At 43.0% G+C, this 16,485-nt stretch overlaps 2 protein-coding genes across 3 annotated transcripts in view; one reads left to right on the top strand and one right to left on the bottom strand.

The window, feature by feature from the left end:
- LOC137248840 (zinc finger protein Xfin-like) overlaps window positions 1–8,443 on the bottom strand; it is a 208,030-nt gene extending 199,587 nt beyond the window's left edge. Inside the window, exon 1 of the mRNA XM_067779734.1 lies at window positions 7,944–8,443. Coding sequence (XP_067635835.1) covers window positions 7,944–8,306 — 363 coding nt within the window. The 5' untranslated portion in view covers window positions 8,307–8,443. The remainder of the gene's footprint in view (window positions 1–7,943) is intronic.
- LOC137251515 (zinc finger protein OZF-like) overlaps window positions 1–16,485 on the top strand; it is a 118,312-nt gene that overhangs the window by 93,843 nt on the left and 7,984 nt on the right. The gene's annotated exons all lie outside the window — the stretch shown is intronic.

Genomic DNA, 16,485 nt, shown 5'->3' with positions numbered 1-16,485 from the left:
TTACGACTCTGAATTCTATGAACAATTGCGGCTGCGTGCTCACCAAAATGTAGATCCTGATCAAACGTCACACCCAAGATTTGGGGTGTAGGACAGTCGGTAGCGTAGTGCCATCGACGTGGATGTTCAAAATGGTCGACATTTGGGACGTCCATGTTGTAAATAAGGTCGCGGAAGATGTAGTCGGTGATAATGCCAGGTTTCGCGAGGCGAAAAAACTGGAGAGATCAGGGAGGTAGCCGTTTATTTTATTGCATAGCGCATCGATCTTTGGGCCTGGGCCTGTGGCCATTATTGTGCAGTCATCGGCGTAGGAAACGATTGTGACTCCTTCCGGTGGTGAAGGTAGCTTAGATATGTAGAAATTAAACAAAAGTGGGGATAGGACACCACCCTGTGGCACCCCTTGTTTAATTCTCCTTGGTTTTGATGTTTCGTTTCTAAATTGCACCGATGCCTGCCGACCACCCAGATAATTTGCGGTCCACCTTTTAAGACATGGGGGAAGGGTAGACCCTTCCAGGTCTTGCAGTGGCGAGCCATGGTTGACCGTATGACCGGGTATTGATTTAAACCGCAATTTATCTGGGTGCTAATGGCATTTAGCGCGGTGGTTGTGCTATGGAGTTTTCTGAAGCCATGCTGATGAGGGGCTAGCTGCAAATTTGCTTGGAAATAAGGGAGCAAAATGGCTTCAAGCGTCTTTGCCACTGGCGATAGAAGAGATATCGGACGATACGACTCACCTATGTTAGCTGGTTTCCCAGGCTTTAGTAGCGGGACCACCTTGGCCACTTTCCATTTCTCGGGTATGACAAAGGTGGAAGGAGACAGGTTGAAGACATGCGCTAAATATTTGAAACCCTCTTTCCCTAGGCTTTTAAGCATCGGCATGGCTATGCCGTCTGGGCCCACTGCTTTGGATGGTTTAGCACGACCAATGGCGTCCTCAACCTCTTTAGCGGTGATGGTGATTGGTGACGCGCTGAATTTGTGTTTATGTGCGTGTCTATTGGCTCTCCGTCTATCTTTGTCGACCGTAGGATGCATTATATATTGTCGGCAGAAAGCGCTCGCGCATTTTTTCGCGTCCGACAGCACTTTGTCGCCAAAGGCGATGGAAACTTTGTCTTTGTGCTTAGTCGGATTCGATAGGGACTTTACGGTGGACCAAAGTTTACCCACACCGGTAGAGAGGTTACAACCTCTTAGGTGCTCCTCCCATTTCGCCCGCTTGTGTTCATCCATAAGCAATCTGATGCGTTGGTTTATATCCCTTATTTGGGGGTCGCCTGGATCAAGCTGTCTTATAAGGTCACGTTCTCTCGCTAAGTTTGCGGCCTCCGCCGGGAAGTGGGGCCGGATTTCGGGAATTCTCCCGGCGGGAATGAAATGTGCCGAGGCGGATTCAATCACCTTACGGAAGGCACGCTCCCCTTGGCGGGCATCAGTCGGGATAGGGAGGGCAGCAACGCGGTTGTCTGTAAAGGATTTATATTCTTCCCACTTTCCTTTTTTGAAGTTTATGAAAGTGCGTTTTTCAGTGACGATGAAGTCGGCGGTACGCTCGAGCGAAATAAGTATGGGCAGGAGGTCGGATGCCAATGTTACCATCGGCTGCCAGTTGACGCAGTTTACGAGTTCTATGCTCACGATTGAGATATCTGGCGAGCTGTGACAGCTTCCTACCATACGTGTGGGGGCGTCTCTGTTCATTGTGCAGAACGTCGTTTCTTCTATTTGATCCGCCAACATCTCACCCCTACTGTCCGCCCGCAAGTTTGAATGCCATAGATCACGATGGGCATTGAAATCGCCTAAGATAATGCGATTGTTGCCAGTGAGTAAGGCCCTGATATTAGGGCGGTATCCACTGGTGCAACAGGTGGCAGGAGGGATGTATATGTTGATGATTTCTAGGTTTGCATCGCCTGACTGGACGGATAGGCCTTGACGTTCTAAGACATTGTCCCTGCGGTCGATGCCAGGATCAAATATATAATATTGCACAGAGTGGTGTATGATAAACGCGAGACCGCCTCCATTTCCGCTATCGCGGTCTTTCCTGTGGACATTATACCCAGAGCAGGTCTGCAATGCAGATATTGCTGTGAGTTTAGTCTCTTGAATCGCAGCAATGCGGATGTTGTGCCGCTTCATGAAATCGACTATCTCCCTAATCTTCCCAGTTAGTCCTTTACAGTTTAACTGCAGAATTCTGAAGTGCATAAGGAGAGACGCCACCACTCTGCGGGTAAGTGACGGGTGACTACGCCTGGGTTGTGGAAGGGACTGGGCGTCCTTGGGCAAGCATCGGGGTACCCGGATGATTTGGGTTTGCGACCTGGCAACATGGCGCGATGAAACCCGTCGGGGGGTTGCCGTCGCGGAGATCAGAAGATCTAGGAAAGTGGCACCACCCAAGGCAGGAGCTGCATTGGGCGGATGTCGCAAACCTTTATATTCTGTGCTGGCAGACGGTGCAAACGGAGGTAGGGACTAAGAGTCTGTTTTCCTGACCTGCACGATTGCTTCCGAAAAAGAGGTGGGAGAAGACGGGGGCAGGGGATGATGCTCAGCATTGCTACCAACTCTACTACGAAGGTAGTAGTTATGAGTGGTATCAGCTGTTTGAGTTGTTGGCGCCGTGGGGCGCGAGCAGCAGCGGGTACTTGTTGTGGCTTGCTGAGCAGCGGGGCTGTTGTTGTTGTTGTTGTAGCAATGCTCGCCCCACCTAATAGCCGCGACCGATCACAAATTGTTATCAATATCCTCTAACGGGAGTCCAAGGAAACTTGCCGTTTCAACAAGGGTGGACCATAAGGAAAGGGGTGTTAGAGGCGTTGGTTCCACATTACAATTAAAGAGATGGTTGGTGTCATGTGGGGACACATTGCAAGCGGGGCATACATTTTGTATGTCGGGGTTGATTCTGGATAGGTAAGAGTTTAACCTGTTACAGTATCCAGAACGAAGTTGAGCAAGAGTGACACGCGTTTCCCTGGGGAGTATGCGTTCCTCTTCTGCGAGTTCTGGATATTTTTCTTCAAGTACTGGATTCACCGGGCAATTCCCGACATAAAGGTCCAACGCCTGTCTATGGAGTTCACCAAGGACCTGCTTGTGTTTTTTCGCTTCATACGGCTGGGTTCTCAGGTGCCGTATTTCCTCAAAATGCTCACGGAGATGACTCCTTAGGCCCCTAGGCGGTGCTGGTTCGTCAATCAGATGTCTGTTGTGATGCCCAGGTTTCTGGGTATTCAACAGAAACTGTTTGGTCAGCATCTCATTTCTCTCCCTGATGGGGAGTATTCTCGCCTCATTATGCAGATGGTGTTCTGGGGACATAAGAAGACAGCCCGTGGCGATTCTGAGAGCAGTATTTTGGCAGGCCTGTAGTTTCTTCCAGTGGGTGGTTTTTAGGCTTGGCGACCATATGGGAGACGCGTAGCACGTAATCGGCTGGCTAATTGCTTTGTATGTGGTCAAGAGCGTTTCTTTATCTTTTCCCCAGGTACTGCCAGCAAGGGATTTGAGGATTTTATTACGGCTCTGAATTCTTGGAACAATTGCGGTTGCGTGCGCACCAAAATGTAGATCTTGATCAAACGTGAACCCTAGATTTTGGGGTGTAGGACAGTCGGTAGCGTGGTGCCATCGACGTGGATGTTCAATATGGTCGACATTTGGGGCGTCCATGTTGTAAATAAGGTCGCGGAAGATTTAGTCGGTGACAGTGCCAGGTTTCGCGGGGCGAAAAAACTGGAGAGATCAGGGAGATAGCCGTTTATTTTATTGCATAGCTCATCGATCTCTGGGCCTGGGCCTGTGGCCATTATTGTGCAGTCATCGGCGTAGGAAACGATTGTGACTCCTTCCGGTGGTGAAGGTAGCTTAGATATGTAGCAATTGAACAAAAGCGGGGATAGGACACCACCCTGTGGCACCCCTTGTTTAATTCTCCTTGGTTTTGATGTTTCGTTTCTAAATTGCACCGATGCCTGCCGACCACCCAGATAATTTGCGGTCCACCTTTTAAGACATGGGGGAAGGGTAGACCCTTCCAGGTCTTGCAGTGGCGAGCCATGGTTGACCGTATGACCGGGTATTGATTTAAACCGCAATTTATCTGGGTGCTAATGGCATTTAGCGCGGTGGTTGTGCTATGGAGTTTTCTGAAGCCATGCTGATGAGGGGCTAGCTGCAAATTTGCTTGGAAATAAGGGAGCAAAATGGCTTCAAGCGTCTTTGCCACTGGCGATAGGAGAGATATCGGACGATATGACTCACCTACGTTAGCTGGTTTCCCAGGCTTTAGTAGCGGGACCACCTTGGCCATTTTACATTTCTCGGGTATGACAAAGGTGGAAAGAGACAGGTTGAAGACATGCGCTAAATATTTGAAACCCTCTTTCCCTAGGTTTTTAAGCATCGGCATGGCTATGCCGTCTGGGCCCACTGCTTTGGATGGTTTAGCGCGACCAATGGCGTCCTCAACCTCTCTAGCGGTGATGGTAATTGGTGACGCGCTGAGTTTGTGTTTATGTGCGTGTCTATTGGCTCTCCGTCTATCTTTGTCGACCGTAGGATGCATTATATATTGTCGACAGAAAGCGCTCGCGCATTTTTTCGCATCCGACAGCACCTTATCGCCAAAGGCGATGGAAACTTTGTCTTTGTGCTTAGTCGGATTCGATAGGGACTTTACGGTGGACCAAAGTTTACCTACACCGGTAGAGAGGTTACAACCTCTTAGGTGCTCTTCCCATTTCGCCCGCTTGTGTTCGTCCACAAGCAATCTGATGCGTTGGTTTATATCCCTTATTTGGGGGTCGCCTGGATCAAGCTGTCTTATAAGGTCGCGTTCCCTCGCTAAGCTCGCGGCCTCCGCCGGGAAGTGGGGCCGGATTTCAGGAATTCTCTCGGCGGGAATGAAATGTGCCGAGGCGGATTCAATGACCTTACGGAAGGCACGCTCCCCTTGGCGGGCATCAGTCGGGATAGGGAGAGCAGCAAAGCTGCTGTCTGTTGCAGATTTATATTCTTCCCACTTTCCTTTTTTGAAGTTTATGAAAGTGCGTTTTTCGGTGACGATGAAGTCGGCGGTACGCTCGAACGAAATAAGTATGGGCAGGTGGTCGGATGCCAATGTTACCATCGGCTGCCAGTTGACGCAGTTTACGAGTTCTGCGCTCACGATTGAGATATCTGGCGAGCTATGACAGCTTCCTACCATACGTGTGGGGGCGTCTCCGTTTATTGTGCAGAACGTCGTTTCGTCTATTTGATCCGCCAACATCTCACCCCTACTGTCCGCCCGCAAGTTTGAATGCCATAGGTCGTGATGGGCATTGAAGTCGCCTAAGATAATGCGATTGTTGCCAGTGAGTAAGGCCTCGATATTAGGGCGGTATCCACTGGGGCAACAGGTGACAGGAGGGATGTAGATGTTGATGATTTCTAGATTTGCATCGCCTGACCGGACAGATAGGCCTTGACGTTCTAAGACATTGTCCCTGCGGTCGATGCCAGGATCAAATATATAATATTGCACAGAGTGGTGTATAATAAACGCGAGGCCGCCTCCATTTCCGCTCTCGCGGTCTTTCCTGTGGACATTATAACCAGAGCAGGTCTGCAATGCAGATCTTGCTGTGAGTTTAGTCTCTTGAATCGCAGCAATGCGGATGTTGTGCCGCTTCATGAAATCGACTATCTCCGTAATCTTCCCAGTTAGTCCATTACAGTTGAACTGCAGAATTCTGAAGTGCATGAGGGGTGACGCCGCCACTCTAGGGTTAAGTGACGGGTGACTACGCCTAGGTTGTGGAAGGCCAGGACGCAATTGCTGTTGTGGCCTTGGGACTGGGCGCCATTGGGGTACCCGGGTGATTTGGGTTTGCGACCTGGCAACATGGCGCGATGAAACCCGTCGAGGGGTTGCCGTCGCGGAGACCAGAACATCTAGGAAAGTGGCACCACCCAAGGCAGGAGCTGCATTGAGCGGATGTCGCAAACCTATATATTCTGTGCTGGCAGACGGTGCAAACGGAGGCAGGGACTAAGAGTCTGTTTCCCTGACCTGCACGATTGCTGCCAGAAAAGAGGGGGGGGGGGGGGGGGGGGGGGAGGGGCCTAAGGAGTCATCTCCGTAAGCATTTTGAGGAAATACGGCACCTGAGAACCCAGCCGTATGAAGCGGAAAAACACAAGCAGGTCCTTGGTGAACTCCATAGACAGGCGTCGGACCTTTATGTCGGGAATTGCCCGGTGAATCCAGTACTTGAAGAAAAATATCCAGAACTCGCAGAAGAGGAACGCATACTCCCCAGGGAAACGCGTGTCACTCTTGCTCAACTTCGTTCTGGATACTGTAACAGGTTAAACTCTTACCTATCCAGAATCAACCCCGACATACAAAATGTATGCCCTGCTTGCAATGTGTCCCCACATGACACCAACCATCTCTTTAATTGTAATGTGGAACCAACGCCTCTAACACCCCTTTCCTTATGGTCCACCCCTGTTGAAACGGCAAGTTTCCTTGGACTCCCGTTAGAGGATATTGATGACAATTTGTGATCGGTCGCGGCTATTAGGTGGGGCGAGCATTGCTACAACAACAACAGCAACAACAGGGGGGGAGAAGAAGACGGGGGCAGGGGCTGATGCTCAGCATTGCTACCAGCTCTACTACGAAGGTAGTAGTTATGAGTGGTATCAGCTGTTTGAGTTGTTGGCGCCGTGGGGCGCGAGCAGCAGCGGGTACTTGTTGTGGCTTGCTGAGCAGCGAAGCTGCTGGAAGGTAGTGGGGAGACGCTTAGGCGTAGACTACGGGACGCCCTTGGGCGTGAGAAGCAAGGAGCCACAAAACATTTATAAAAGTTACGTGGACGTCGGGTTTTGGGATCAAGCCCAGAACAACCTGTCCGATGCAACAATCCCTTGCACGAGACACACTGAACAGAGTATGACCGTCCTAAAAAGGTTCTTTTCTGGCAAATGCAGCAAAACCATTTCTCAGGACCGGGGTCAGGAGACGGACCCGTATTGGGTTCGATACCTTCCCGGAGTAAGAGAATATGTAGCAGTGCTGCTGCAAGGAGCTGCTGGGAGGATGACAATTTGTGGGAGGGACGAAACAAATTAAATGGGGTCACACTGAAATGACAGTCCTTGGTCGGGAAAAATCCCGAGTCGCTCCGGTACATAGAACCGACTGCCTTGGGAAGCGAGCGGGGCTGCTGGAAGGTAGTGTGGGGGGGGGGGGGTGCTTAGGCGTAGACTACGGGACGCCCTTGGGCGAGAACAGCAAGGAGCCACAAAAGATGTATACAAGTTACGTGGACGTCGGGTTTTGGGATCAAGCCCTGAACAAACTGTCCGATGCAACCATCCCTTGCACGAGACACACTGAACAGAGTATGACCGTCCTAAAAATATTCTTTTCCGGCAGATGCAGCAAAACTATTTCTCAGGACCGGGGTCAGGAAACGGACCCGGATTGGATTCGATGCCTTCCCGGGGTAAGAGAATATGGAGAAGTCCTGCTGCAAGGAGCTGCTGTGAGGATGACAATTTGTGGGAGGGACGAAACAAATTAAATGGGGTCACACTGAAATGACAGTCCTTGGTCGGGAAAAATCCCGAGTCGCTCCGGTACATAGAACCGACTGCCCTGGGAAGCGAACTGTCGCGCTTCGCCCCCTGTTATATAAAATAACTCTGGGGTGGGTCCTACAACTTTTTACATATATAAGTGTGTGTGTACAACAAAATCTTTAAAATAACAACAACTACATGAAAATAATTAGCTACATTTCGTGACAGAATTTAAACTTTTTCGGATTAGTGAATTTGGGACCAAAATGGTATTTTGGCACCTATCCGAATATATATTTTTGGACATGCATTAGCAGCTGTGATCTAAAGTAAAGAATTACCTTGTCATCTACGCCCGGATCTTCCTTCATCTCAATTTCCACACTTTTTGCGCTTACTGCCACCCATTCAAAAGTTTTGTCAGTTTGCCTCGAACGCAATTCAATATCAGCCTTCTTCGCTTTTTCAATAAACTCATGGGCGTCCTTGAGACTTTGGGCGCAGCAAAAGCACAGATATTGTGTTCGGTCATCCTCTGTTTCACTTGGATCATCTTTTAAACTCAGATTAATTTGTGTACATTGACAAAAACACTCTTTATACGATAAAGCATATTCAAAGGAGTCAATGGGCTGATGCCAATCCAGCAGATGCACTCTATCGTCCGGCAATAAACAGACCCGACACATCTTCTCTAAAACCATGTTTTTAATATTTTTATTAGCACCAATCAGGCTCTAGGAACATATATCCAAATCTTAATTATTTGTATTAATTTTTCCGAAAATAATTTTACTGCATTGTTTACAATGTTTTACTCATTGTAAACTTTACCAAGTAGCGCAACCACAGATGACATGATATGAAACTTCTCGCTCTCTGAGAGCGCGTGAAAATGTGCATTTTTTATAACATTGACCATAGATGCCATCATCCTCAAAATCAAATTTGTGCATTTCGGAATAACTTTGGGGTATTTTACATGGTAAAGGTTTAATTTATGATTTTCACCGAAAACTTGAAACATACCAGTTAACGCGAAGCCCAAATAATCGGCAACAAACACAAAATAAAATGCAGAAATTTAGCATTTCTATTTTGGACTTAAGCTACAATTTTATGTCAATTCTAAACTTTAGCACCCAACTGCTACTAAACGTCCAAAACAAAAAGCCAAAAGCCGCATTTTGGGCCCAGGATCATGAATACGAAAGCGGAAATTACAAATTTTCCTCTGTCAAGAATACTTCGAGAAAAATTACCTGGCGCTGCTCCGAAAAATTGCGGCAAAAGCTTTCTGTACTGCTAGTAGGTCCAGCTACGTAATCCAAATTATTTTCTCGAAGAGCATCTTTCTGCATAACTGTGTTTGTGTTTTAGTACAAAAAATCATCTAAATTACAATTACCACATGCAAATTTTCAACTTGTACCGACGTCAAAACGCGTTCTTTTACACCTCTCGACGTAATTATCACATAAAACACTTTACGTACCTGGATTCGTCTTTCTCTCGACTGGGAAAATTGAAAAAATTCTGGCTACCCTCGCATCCCATGACAGACTTTTTGTTTCTTGGCATTTTGCTAGCAATTAAACAAATTGTTATATTATTTCATATTTTTTCACTGCAGAAAACACTACTTAAAACTTATTATAGTTTAAAACTAAATATTTTTCCGAAAATTCGCCTTTTTTACAAATTTTTGATCCGCTTATGTAGTTGAATACACTTGAAATGAAAAATAATGAAAACGCACCGATTTTCTTGGAATTTTTTTTGCGCGGTTTACGCAACTCTATAGCCATCTGATCTTCAAGACCCATTCTTGGAAACGAATGAAGTTTTGTTTACAATCGAATGAACCAATGTTTACAATTGAATGAACTTTAAGACCCATTCCTGGAAACGAATTGAGAAAGAATGAATGTTTCGTATCATGTCATCATTGAGCGCAACTAACAGCACTGATGACATGATACGAAACTTTTATTCTCTCTCAATTCGTTTCCAGGAATGGGTCTTGAAGTTCATTCGATTGTAAACAAAAGTTCGTTCGTTTCCAAGAATGGGTCTTGAACATCAGATGGCTATAGAGTTGCCTAAATTACCCAAAAAAAAAAAAACTCCAAGAAATTCGTTCGGTTTCTTATTTTCAAAAAATCAGCAAGTAAGGTGATAAAAACTTATTAAAATTTATAAAAAAGGCAAAGTTTTGTAGAAATATTTTGTGGTAGATAAGTGAAAAAATATGAAATAATATATTTCGATTGCGTTGCTTTGCTTTGTTGCGCTGGCACCGACATAAGATAACAATGAACGGCTAGCCCCTTTTTCACTTTGATGCGACCAAAATGTTTATTTACATACATATGTATATCCACATACAATAAAAAACGCAAAAAATTTATAAGAAATTACGAAATTAGATCACTTGGTAAAGTATCTGCGTTGTCGTCCGCAAAAGGCTGTTAATTATACATGTTGCGTTAACCTATACGTATACCTACAGTTTCTCTCAGCTGCCAAAAGTGGAATGTTGCAACGCTCCACAAAAACCTGGCCTTTATGCATCCATTTACATCAATGCGAAGACTAAGAAGCTAACTTTTTCTCCAATCGAAAGCTGCTATCGAAACCCGTTTCGTGTGCAGCCCTTCGATGAAAGGTGTTGTCACTGATAAATTTTCCACGGGTGAAAAATAGTTATTTTTTCTTCGGATTTGTAATCCTGACAAAAATTCGAGTTTTTTGATATCCCATTTGACAATCTTGAGTAAGTTTTCAGTGAAAATTATAAATTAAACCTTTAGCATGTAAAATACCCCAAAGTTATTCTGAAATGCCCAAATTTGATTTTGAGGATGATGGTATCTATGGCCAATATTATAAAAAATGCACATTTTCAGGCACTCAGAGAGCGAGAAGTTTCATATCATGTCATCTGTGACTAACAGCTGATAGCTCAAAATTTGCACACACACACAAACATCATTAATGGCCATATTACGGAAACCTTTGGGAAATTGATGTTAAATTTTTAAACAGACATAAAATGTTATAATTTTGGAATATATAGCATCTAGGACACCTTAATTGCAGTAATTGAAAGAAAATGTTTGCTTATAGTCAAGTATTTAATTATTTTTTCTGAATTTATCTTTAATATTGATACAATGATTGACCCAATGCAACTCAGGTCTTCCTACTGTTCTTCATTCCACTCCATTCGAGTGTCTATTTTCACGGCCTGCGAGTGCCTTCCACTCTATTCGCAATATAACCTCGAATTAAGCTGCCAAACTATATAGTAAACAATGAGTGTGTTTTCTTTCTGCTTAAGTGAGCATAACGGGAAAATCTGGGTTACCATTGTTGTTACGGTTGAAAACGGTCAATTAGGGTTCTGTGCAGAGAGGTAAAAGATTGAAACAGGGTTTATTTAGTCACGAAAGTGTTGCTCCTATGCCACAGCATTTTAATTTTATATCATGGCGAAAAGTGTTTAGTTCAGAGTTATTGATTTTCATTAAAAGTTTAATTTATTACGGAGGGTTACTCCTTTAAGTGTAAAAAGCAGAGAAAACGTAGAGTTTTTCAAATCATTTTGAAAAACTTATTGAAAACTCATTTGCACACACAATTTACACTATGAATTTAGTTGTGTTTTTATGCACAACATTTTGAAACTAAAAACAAAATTTTCATTTGTCAGAAAAAAATAAAGAAAAAACGGCCTTATGTTAAAAAACACTATCGAAATACGAACAGGCTTGTTTGTTTTTAATTAAATACGTTATATTTACATAAATGCTTTGGTTGCGTGCCTACGCTTTGACAACGCTTTTCGAAAAACAATGAAACGCCGTACGTTATCTTTGCTTTGAAGCTACCAAAGTGTTTATATAATTTGTTATGGATTCGCATTTACAATGGAAGCAGTAAGGAAGGCGGTCGGCATGATGTGTTGGTGCACAGTGGCTAGTCATTGTCGGCTGGGGCGGGTCCTTGCCAACCTTACTGTTCCTGCGCCATAAACAGAAAAGAAGTTCCTATCATGCCTATGAAAACTAAAAGCTGTCAAATTTAAAATAAACTGACAGAAGCGCAGAGACGACTCAAAACGCTTATAAATTCAAACTAAAACAACATCCGGTCGAACCGGATGTCACGGACAGACCGTTAAACATTCAACAAATTTAAACTTCAAAAAAAAATTCAACCGCAAAAAAATTTACCGAACCGGACATGGCCGGTTACTAACGCTGAAATTCAACAAAAAATGCTGAAAATTTAAAATAAAAAAGAACAGGGCCGAATATAACGTGGGGGCGCCGCGGGTGTTGTTGCGACGCCCGGTGCTGATACCCACCCTCAAAAACCATGGCCACCGACGCACCTATATTTCGGTGGCCCCTTACCTGGTAACCCTACGTGCCTTCTAAATAAATGGCGACGCCAGCATTCCAATATTATTTACAAGTTTATTCAAATTTCATTTTTACTAACGTATGTATGCTATAAAAGAAATATTTAAAGCTATACCTATATTTATGTCACCCCCTTTTTTCTTGACAAGGGTTATAAGCGCTTGGTGTGAAAAAAAAATTGTAAACAAATGTGCTTATGAATAGTAGATATATTACATACAAAGTAAAAATTTGGTTAAATGCCCGTTTTCGTTTCATTCACAAACCTATTCTAGGGCTATACAGTTTGGATACAAATTCCGATAATTGGGGCCCCCTTACAAAATTAATTTGTTGTTGTAGTAGAACTTATTTTTGAGTTTAACAAAATATCAATTCTGTATAACGCATAGTATAATGATACTAATATGTAATATGTACTAAGAAAATTTGTTATAAACGCAATTAAGATTAAATTTGGGGTAAATCATACTCCTCGAAGAATTTGTTACACATATTCAAGTAAAACATAAATTTTAAATTTATAGGAAAATTAACGGAATCGTTTTACATGTTCAGGTAAAACGGGTACTTTTAAATTCATAGAAAAATTATTGAAATCGTTTACATGTTCAGGTAAAACGTGAACTTTTAAATTTATGGTAAAATTAACGAAATCGTTTTACTTGTTCAGGCAAAATGTGAACTTTTAAAATTATAGTAAAATTAATGAAATCCTTTTACATGTTCAGGTAAAACGTAAACTGTTTTGCATTTATCAGTCAGTGCTGGTATTGTTTTATTTTTTTTTTCTTGCTTCTAAGTTAATTAAACCTATCTACTTAACTTTACGTTACGTCTACTTTTTTTTTTTGCATGGTATAATAAGTTAACTTTACTACAAGTGGATGCAGCTTGCTCTCTTTAACTTAGGTATATGCATGTATATATGTATTACGTATTAAGATTCTATACTAGGGTGATAGCCTTGAATTTGAATATGTCTGTATATTAACAATATATGTTGTTGCAGAGTAAAAAAAAAAATTTAAGAACAAGGTTGAGACTACAAATACGTATATTTAGTTCAGTATTGGAACGAACTCACCGCTTTAACCGCTGATATTCGTTGTCGCAATTGGTATGGCCGCAGGCCGATGTTCGCTGCCCTGTGGTTGTTATTGTAGCTGGTGTTGTTGTAGCCCGTATGGTCGTAGCTGATAAAGATGCGGCTAGTATTGTTGTAGCCGGTATGGTCGTAGCTGATAAGGATGCGGCTAGTATTGTTGTAGCCGTTATGGTCGTAGCTGATAGGGTTGCGCTAGCATTGTCATAGCCGGTATAGTCGTAGCTGATAATGATGCGGCTAGTATTGTTGTAGCCGTTATGGTCGTAGCTGATAAGGTTGCGGCTAATATTGTTGTCGGTGGTGCCCGTGATAATAGTAGGCGCCGTTCGTGGTGGTTGGCGCTTTGGGTCGAGGTAACCGAGTGAACCGGGTGGCGATAAAGCTTCGTGCTACCCTTTACGAACCGGATGACTTGGCTCTTTGACGTTGATTGTATTACGCGGCAGCGTACTGCTGGCCCTGGAGGCAGAGGTGGCGTCGGACGCTTTTCCGCAGATGGTAGGGTTCTTCGTAAACGTAGAGGAAGGGGTTTATCTCACTAGATGTGACTGCGAACGCCGACCTACTTCAACTGGATCTTGTGTCCACGCAACACAACCGGTACAAGGCTTATTACCACCCAAAATAGACGCGTAGAAACGAGATTTGTCGGAAAGAACGGTTTCGGTGCTTTGCGCTATCGACTCTTGCCTAGTTTCTGGACAATCACCTGCTTACGCGCACAGCCGGCGAGGATGTTTTGTGATTAGTTGAGTATCGTTGGGGATGCGCAGTGAGCAATAAGGTTACCAAAGCAGTATAGTTGAGTATCGTTGGGGATGCGAAGTGAGCAATAAGGTTACTAAAGCAGTATATTAGCGGAACTTGACGCCTTTGCTGCTGAAGCTATGCCCCTATATGTTATATATCCCGTTTGTATAATTGTAGGGTCGCCAAAATTTCGCTCACGCAATTTTCCACCTTTCCTCTTTTTCTTTTTGCCGGAAACTCATGGCTTTTTTCGCTAGTGATGGCCGGTCTGTTTTTTTTTCCTTGTTTTTCGATACTTTTTATCGCAACTTTCGCCCCATCACTAGGTGTGTTCGCGCGAATACGCTCCCAAGTGGACCGTAACCGTAGACCGTAGCAGCAGACCCTAACAAATTTTGCCCTTATGCATTTGTGTAAACAGCCTTAGAAGTGAAATTTTTCCATGTTACAAGTGTGGCGCTTTATATTTTGACTCTAAATAATTTGCTTTCCGTATGTTTCCGCATTGTTGCAGGCTACAAATCTTCTAGTATTCTTATTTCCGCGGAAATATATGCAACTATTTCATCTGTAAATCCTACAAAGTTTATGTATGTTTGTTTAATGGTGTGTTCAGTTTATACTTATATTTAGGAATTCATGAGCTTAACACCGGCTTATAATAATTTAATTTCAATTATTATGTTTTCTAAGAGAAACTGAAAAGAATGAAACATTTACTGGCATATTGCTATGGAACCATTTCGAAAACCGCCAACGTAATCATCATCAGGCAATTTTGTAATGTTGTCAAAGGTTTCACTGGGATTCGAACAGTGAATCACATGGTGAAACTGCAGTAGCCTTTAACCACTAGCCCATCCTGCTGGTATTTGCTTTCATGCTTAATTCAGTTTTTTTCATTTCTACACTAACAACACAATTGAGACATTTTGTCCCTACAAAGTTTTATTAAACTATCAAATGCAACTCAGCTTGAAGTACTCGTATGTACCAAAAATGCAACTCTAGACCTGAGGTTTGCATCAGGTGAGCGAGGCTGTTTGTAGTTTTGAAGTTTATCGCTTAGAGCCTCCTGCGATTTACAACCAGATTGACTGAATTTTGTGTGTGTTAGTGCAGTCGGGTGGCTTCGTGACACACGTATTTGTTGTCGGCTACACGTTGATGAAAATCAAAAATTTTTGATTTTTTCATTTGACGCTTGCTTATTTGATAGTCGCGGGGTGTGATTGACAAAACAGCAGCGTTGTATTTAGTTTTTGTCGACATTCAAAATGAACAAGTCCGCGGAAGAACAGCAATTCATATTAAAATTTATTGAAAATTATCAATGTTTGGCAGCTTTATGGAATGTAAAGCTTTTATTATTATTTAATAAAATTTGTATTATTTAATAAAACTGCTGTAGTTGCAATTAAAAAAAGTCATCATCCGATGACGGCATATTCACGTCCGAACGCTACGGTTTCTCTATGCAAATGTTGATTGATGGCTTTTTATTTGATAGTCGCGAGGCAAGCGTCAAATACCCGACACGCACACATACAAAAATTCAGTCAATCTGGTTGTAAATCGCAGGAGGCTCTTAGTCGACACACTTGTATAGGTACACTATGGTTTGGTATTACGAATTACAATTTATTTCAGTTGTAGTTGAATTGGTGCTGCCAACCTAAGAAAGTGATGATTTGACAGATAAATGAACAGCTGATCAATTTGGGGCGAAAATTTAAGCATTAGCAAAAGTGATTTTGTTATTACAGATATTATATGATATGAAATATATTTTATAATAGCAAAAATGTTGGTGATTAACATGTCGCGAATACGAAAAACATTCGCGTGATCATTCCAATCCCTTGGAACTACCAAGCACCAGGTGAGAAAATGTTTAAGTGACAAATGATGATCTTCAAATGAAGTTATTTTGCAGATTTCAAAGGAAGCATTTTGATCATTACTAAACACAATTAAGGACCATTTCCGCAAACGCGTTCGAGGGAAGGCTGTACTGCTATTTTAAAATTTGTTACGGTCTGCTGCTACGGTCTACGGTCATGATCCACTTGGGAGCGTGTTCACGCGAACACACCTAGCGATGTGGTGAAAGTGGCGATAAAAAAATATCGAAAACCGGAAAAAGACAGACCGGCGATCACTACGAAAAAATTTTCCTTTTAACACGAGGTTCCAGCAGCGTAAAGTTCTAGTAAGTCATCTTGATAAGAATTTAAACTCAATGGGTAGAACTTGAACATTTTCCAAAATTCTATGAAATAATCCTTTACTGGTGTAAGGAAGATTGGAAGAGCAAAAGAAAATATACACAAATACATACTGCGAAGGCTGATGCACAATAAAAGCGGGAACTATTTTGTGGAATTGCTGCTATGTATTGAAAAGTTTAAATAATTCAACTACGCCAATAATTACTTATAAAAGTTATGGTGATCAACGCCAATCAACTAAACCTTAAAACTGCATGTGTATAATATGCACATATTTGTTGAACGTAGAATTAGTCATAAACCAACAATACGGAATCGCGTTAAACAATTGTCGCGGCGCCCTGCTGTTCTAGCAAGTTGGGTG

The sequence above is a fragment of the Eurosta solidaginis genome, chromosome 4 (assembly GCF_040869045.1).
Source record: "Eurosta solidaginis isolate ZX-2024a chromosome 4, ASM4086904v1, whole genome shotgun sequence".
Taxonomy (NCBI): Eukaryota; Metazoa; Arthropoda; class Insecta; order Diptera; family Tephritidae; genus Eurosta; species Eurosta solidaginis.
This window is presented reverse-complemented; position numbering and strand designations above follow the sequence as displayed.